The sequence below is a fragment of the Heterocephalus glaber genome, unplaced genomic scaffold, assembly GCF_053883595.1.
Source record: "Heterocephalus glaber isolate CG9 unplaced genomic scaffold, H.glaber_assembly_v1.0 deba00001460, whole genome shotgun sequence".
Lineage (NCBI taxonomy): Eukaryota > Metazoa > Chordata > Mammalia > Rodentia > Bathyergidae > Heterocephalus > Heterocephalus glaber.
The window spans coordinates 5,962,225-5,968,830 of NW_028258307.1; the positions used below are offsets into that span (position 1 = coordinate 5,962,225).

General features: G+C 52.0%; 1 protein-coding gene across 2 annotated transcripts; it reads right to left on the bottom strand.

The window, feature by feature from the left end:
* Positions 1-571: 571 nt before the first annotated feature.
* On the bottom strand, positions 572-6,294 carry Nefm (neurofilament medium chain). 2 transcript variants are annotated; one of them, XM_013073464.3, is made up of 3 exons: positions 6,119-6,294; positions 3,832-3,956; positions 572-2,436 (listed from the first exon to the last, which is right to left on the bottom strand). In XM_013073464.3, exons 2-3 carry the CDS (start codon positions 3,906-3,908, stop codon positions 1,062-1,064), a joined length of 1,452 nt encoding a protein of 483 aa, XP_012928918.3. In that variant the 5' UTR covers positions 3,909-3,956; positions 6,119-6,294; the 3' UTR covers positions 572-1,061. The 2 variants fall into 2 exon arrangements, with proteins under 2 accessions (XP_012928918.3, XP_004848413.2); XM_004848356.4 differs by lacking the exon at positions 6,119-6,294 and adding an exon at positions 4,618-5,728.
* Between the last annotated feature and the right edge of the window lie 312 nt (positions 6,295-6,606).

Here is a 6,606-nt window from a genome sequence, read left to right on the forward strand (position 1 = left end):
TCCCCAATTAGTAAAATACCAGAAGCGTAAGTCTCTAACAATCAAATCAAGAATCAGCAATATAGGGGTATGTGTGTGTGTGTGTGTGTGTGTACCAGAGGTGTGTCTCTGAGAGTAGATATTTCTTGCTGGGGGTATTAGTGATTTCAGACCTGGTCCTTCTGGGCACAGTGTTATAAAAATTCCACAACTTCCTTGGGCTAGGATTCAAGTTCGAAGCACAAATTGTGACTCCCATATCTCCCTCTCATCTTGAAGTTCTCGCAACTCTGGTTTGAGAAGGAAACATCTGGAGATGGAACACTTTTATTCCTCTACAACTCCTTTTTCATCTGATGCTTTTTATTTTTTATTTCAGAAATGAAAATTTTAAATTGTGGGATGAAGCTTGGGCTAAGTAAAGATTTTGACCCCTGAAAATTCTTCAGCCATTATATTTTTAATAGTGAGCACTCTCAGGGAAATAGATAAGAGAGGAAGTCTGGCTATAATTCCTGCAAATAATCGATTCTAGAGAAAGAAAGCTTCAGGTAGCAGAGATTTCACTGGGAAACAACACCAAGGAATTGACTATGTTTCCAATATGACCTTTATTGAGCAAATACTGCTGTGACATTTAACATCGATCAACATAAGTTTGCAAACTGTGCATGTCAGCGAGGTTCTCCCATGAATGAAAGTCCATTTTAAATGCACCAGTGAGGTAAACATAATTATTCATATATAGCTTTCTTAAGGCTAAGAGACTTCTGTGTTTCACTTATTATTTTTGGCTCAGTTGGTACTTTGCATAATACATCTCAAGATATCCTCCCCTTAGTGCCCCCCTTCCAACAGCTTAGGAAATTGGCAAATTCCCCAGATACATACAATATCATGCATTTGAATCCCCCAAAGACTGAGGAGGGGGCACCCTGAGCTTGCATGCAGTTCCCTCATATTGCACAAAGTAAAATACAACACCTGGAGCCCCCATGGGAGAACCCGTCCTGTTTGAAGCTGTCAATCACATGCATTTTGAAGTTGTCATATGGCTTAACCTTTTGGAGGGGACTCAATTCTTAGTCATTCTGAGTGACTTCCTTTACGATAGCATGTGAAGTGACTTTTTCTACCTTTTTAGTTGACACTAGTTTCTCCTCAAAGGTCTCTTCATGCTCTTCAACCTTTTGGGTGACGGTCACAGATTTAGTGATGTATTTGGTAGCACCATCGCCCCCCTCACTGGTGATTTTTTCTACCATTTTGGTCACCACCACTTTCTCATCGCTCCTGTCACCCCCTTTCTTTTCATCTGCTGGACTCACGTCTAAACCATTGGTGACCACGCCTTTTTCCTCTTCTCTCCCACTCCCCTTTTCCTTAGTTTCTTGCTTTTCCTCCTCCTCCTCCTCTTTTCCTTCTACCTCCCCATTGACAGCTATGTCTTCCTTCCTGGATTCCTTTGAGCCTTGATCACTCCCTTCTTCACTCCCTCCCTCCTCTTCTGCCTTCTCTTTCTCTTTCTCCTTCTCCTCCCACTGCTGAGGTTTCTCCTCCTCCTTGGCTTCCTTCTCGGCGCCCACCTTTACTGGTTTGGGGACCACCTCCTTCACGGCTTTCTCCTTCACTGGGGACTCGGCTTTCTTCTCTGGCACATCTTTTGGCTTCTCCTCCTTTTTCTCCACCTTCTCTTCTTTGGGAGCTTCCTTGGTGACTTCTTTCTTTTCTTCCTCCACCTTCTCCTTCTCTTTCTGCTCACTTTTCCCTGCCACAGCTTCTGCTTTCAGCTTCACCTCTTCCACGGGGGACTTTGGCACAGGCGACTTGGCTTTCTCTGGCTTTCCCACCTTGGCTTCTGTCACCAGCTCCTCCTTGGCCGCCACCTCCTCACGCTTCTCGCCAACTTTCTTCTCCTTTTTCGCTTTGGCTTCTTCTTCCCCTTCTGCCTCTGCTTCTCCTTCTTCTTCCTGCTCGGCTTCATCTTTTTCACTTGAGCCTTCCTTCTCGGATCCGCCCTCTTCAGCTTGGTCCGACTTAGCACCCTCATCTTCCTCCTCTTCTTCCTCCTGGCCTTCTTCTTCCTCCTTTTCCTCTTCTTCCTCCTCTTTCACTTCAAGGGCAGCAGCTTTCACTGGGGACTTCTTGGCAGCCACCACTTCTTCCTCAGCTTTTTGTTCCTCTTCCTTTTCTTCTGCCTCTTCTTTTGAGGAAACGGCCAACTCCTCTGCAATGGCCGTCAGAGCATCTTCCATTTCTGACTTCTCATCCTCCACTTTGGTTTCTTCTATGATTTCCTCGACAAACTTGTGTTGGACCTTTAACTTGGGGGCCTCCACCTTGGTTTTCTGAATCTTGCTGGATATGGTGACTGAGGGCTGTCGGTGTGTATATATCGGGCCAGTGATGCTTCCTGAAAATGTGCTAAACCTTGTCTCTTCACCCTCCAGGAGTTTCCTAAGAGGGAATTGAAGAAGAGAAGACATAATTAAAATTCCACCAGGTCTTCTGGGCCTCATCACACTATGGGGAATGAAGTAGCTACTTAGGAATAAATAGGATCGCATGAGGAAAATATTCTATCAAGCCAGGGTAGTGCCCGCTACTATTTCACTGATTTGCTGTGTCATATTCGGCAACAGAGACAGATTCCTCCGGACTTCTTGAGTAAACAACCACACCAACCACACCCAGCCTGGAAGTCTTACTCTGCAGCTGCGATGTTTTTGGTGCAGTATATCAAAATGGTGAAAAGCTCTTTTGTAGCCGAAATGTCCCCAAAGCAAACAAAACAACAACCCCTCCCCCCAAAAAACAAAAATGAAACCCCTTCAGTGGTCTTCTTGAGCATTTGGATTGTCAGAATATGTACTATTTTTTTTAAGAGTAGGAAAAATTTATTGGGAGAAAGAAAGCTTCTGCCTAAGAGAGACAGAAGGGGAACCCAAAAGTGGGCTGCCCCAGGACATGTACTATTTTTAAAAGCAAATATAATGTTTAGAAAATTTTATAAAACCATTAAGCATGTTTTTGTAACATGGGTGGTATCACATTATAGCTAGGTGCTAATAATTTATGTATCCTTATAAATTGGTTTGCAATTTTAATCATAACATGTCTACTTAATATCTGTTTCCCTGAAAAAAGAGAATGCAATTTATTCTTGTCATAATTACTTATTTGTAGTACAAACTGCTTAATTCAGGATTTCCTGCTTTGGATTAGTCAACAGCAAAGTAACATCAGGAAATATGATCAGTTTCTCCATCTTAAAGAGATGATAGCTATATGTGTCTATATTTAGTTGTATATGTTTCAATGTATAACATTACTATAGATCTAGCTACATAGAGGTAAGTAGCATACGTGATCTATATCTAGACATATAATCTACACTGTAATATAATACATCTACGTTACCTATATATGTAAAATAAATATGTTTATATTCTAAGTATTTATTCTCAGCCACATGATGGCAATGGTAAGCTATAACAGAAATCGGATGTTCTCGGGTTTGTCCTTGACATTATAATCTTGAAAAACTGAAACCACTGGAAGAAATATTAAAGATTACAACTTCATGTGTGCTTCAAGCACTCAACAATATTTTTCACTAAATGAAAAAGTTTAAGCGTGAGCTTTGGGCTCAATTGGTACCCCCCGAAGTATCTACAACGTTATTTCAGCTCCCATTCATTCTTTAAAAGCTGAATAAAAAGTGATCCAAACGCATTTGCAATTCTTGAGGATAATTTCTTATTCATTAACAAAGGAGACCAGGCCCGGTCTCAGACCCTTGGCCTGCCCACTTCCGCCTGAGCGGCCTCCGCAGTGCGGTGAGCGCCCTACCTGTAGGCAGCGATCTCGATGTCCAGGGCCATCTTGACGTTGAGGAGATCTTGGTACTCTCGCAAATGACGAGCCATTTCCCACTTGGTTCCCCGAAGCTCGTTTTCCAGCTGCTGGATGGTGTCCTGGAGCAGACAGAGAATCCCGGTAGACGGGTCCTGGGGCAGCCGCTTCCTTCACGAGCCGCTTCCCGCCTGGCCTCACATCCCCTGCCCCCAGCCTCCTCCCCGGGGCTGCAAACCTTGCCTATCTCCCTCTCCTTTTCCTTTTAAAGCCAAGGGAGTCACAAACAAAATCAGCAACATGTTTCCGAGACACAGCACGCCCTGAGGCCGGCGGACGAGGACCGCGCCTCCCGCACAGCGGAAACTCCAGGGCGGACCTGGGCCTCCCTTCCCGTCCGGGCCCTTTTGGCTGACGCCAATTCCGAGAGGTCCTGCAGTCCCTGCTGGAGAAGTAGAGGATGCCTGCATCTCTACAAAGGCTACCTTAAAGTTGTTTATCAACTATTCTTTAAACGCCCGAGTGTGCAAAATAAGACCACCGAGGAAAAGAAGCAGGTGTTTGCAAAACGTCAGGATTTGTACGCAGCTGGGGCAGGTGGACGGGGAGGCGGAGAGGGGCCGGGGACACTTTCCTGCCTCTAAGTTGGGGCCGCGGCGCTAGCGCGCATTGGCTAGCGGCCTCCCGGGAGCGAGACAGAGAGGCGACCGGGCGCGCGCAGGAGCGTCGGGGGCGCGCGGCGCTGGCGCTGGCGCAGGCTGGCTGCGCAGCCGCGGCTCCTACCTGGTAGCTGCTGAGGTCGTGGTTGTGGCGCTCCTCGATGTCGCTGAGCTGCCGTTCCAGGGACTCCTTGGTGCCGCGCACCGACTCGAGCTCGATGCTCTTGGACTGCAGCTGGCGCCGGTACTCGGCGATCTCCTCCTTGGCGGAGCGGATGGCCTCCTTGTTCTGCTCCGCGGCCTCGGTGAGCTTGGCGTAGCGGCATTTGAACCACTCTTCGGCCTGGTGCATGTTCTGGTCGGAGTGGCACTCGAGCTGCGAGCGGATCTCCTTCAGCGCCGTGGAGATGTCGGTCTTCAGGTAGTCTCTGCGCTCCACCGTGATGTGCGACGCCTGGATCTGCGCCAGCAGGTCCGCCACCTCCTCCTCGTGGTTGCTGCGCAGGAAGGCCACCTCATCCTGCAGCGACTGCACCTTCTTGTCCAGCTCCACCTTGACCAGCGACGACTCCTCGATGTCTTTGCGCAGCGCGCGGATGGCCACCTCGGTGTCGTCGCGCAGCCGGGCCTCCTCCTCAAAGCGCTCCTTGAGCCGGTGGATGTCTTCCTCCAGGTGGTCGGAGTCCAGCTGCACCTGCGCCTTCTCGTGGTTCACCAGCTCCAGGGTGGCGCGCAGCTCTCGGATCTCCTGGTCGTACGCGTCGCCCAGCTGGGCGTGCGAGGCCTGCTTCTGCCTCAGCGCTTGGATCTCCGCCTCGATCTCCTTGTTCTGCTGCTCCAAGAAGTGCACTTTCTCGATGTAGCCAGCGAAGCGGTCGTTCAGCCCCTGCAGCTGCTCCTTCTCGTTGGAGCGCGACAGCTTGTAGTCGCCACCGCCGGAACCGCCGTTGAGGAGGGACGAAGACTGGCTGAAGTCGAGGCTGCTCTCGGCCGAGCTGTAGGCGAGGCGCGGGGCGAGCGCGCTGCTGCGCTTGTAGGAGGAGGACGCGGTGCTGGGCGAGCCGCGGGACCAGGACTGCGAGCGGAAGCCGCTGGACGGGGAGCCGCTGACCCGGCTGAAGCCCGAGCGGGTTTCGGCGATCCGCCGGTAGGCGGCCGGGTTGCCCAGCGGGTCCAGCGCGTAGCTCATCGTGGAGGCCTCGGAGCGCGTGGCTGTCACAGCGGTCCGCCGGCCTCGCCGCAGCTCGTTTATAGCCGCGCAGCTGGTCCCGGGCCAGGGCCCCGCCCCGTGGAGGCGGCGGCCGAGGAGGCGGGGCCTGCAGGTCCGGGCCGGGAAAGCGGTGGTGCAGCGCCCACTCCACGTGGGCCGGAGCCGCAGCGCGCCCCCACTCGGCGGCCCGGCCCCAGCGCCCCCGCGCCCCGGCGTCCCTGAAGCCCAGACCCCTCGGCGGCCCTAGACCCCTGTCCGCCTTTCACTTTCAGCCTGGAGTTTGTCCCGGGCGCGCAGGCCTGCCCTCCGCCCTGTCTCCGTCCGCCGCCGAGCCCCGCTCCGGGCAGCTCTTTCTCGGACTCCCGGACCCCTGCTTTGAGCTCTCCATTTCCGTCCCCGCTGCTTCTTGCCTTACCTGTCTTTTGCGCGCGGCCACTTCCTCGCCTTTGGGACCCTCTTCTCCCGCCTGCTTCTGGCGCTCTTTAGTCCCACTCGCCCGGCCCTCGCCCCAAGCCTCTTCCGCCGGGACCTTTTCCTTCCAGCTTTCTCTTCTCTTCTCCCCTTCACCTCCCTCCCTCCCCCATCTCCACCTTCCTTTGCCTCCCTTCCCTTCCCCCATCCTTGTTTTAAAGCAGCCAGAGCTGAGCGCAGAGGAGTGGTGTCCTGAAGAGGAAAAGACTTTGAGGAACGCTCGAGCCTGAACGCTGCGGAAAGGGGACAAAGGACAGGCCGGGTAGTTATTTATATCGAAAGTGGGATGTGGAGCAGCGTGCTGCTTAACGTTTGGGGTCGTCCGCACTTCCGCAGGGCAGAAGGTAAGGCGCTGGTGCTCGCAGGGCGTCGACAGCACCAAGGACAGCGCCCAGGCCGCGAGTGGAAGTGGTGGCCCCAGGGGTGGGCTCC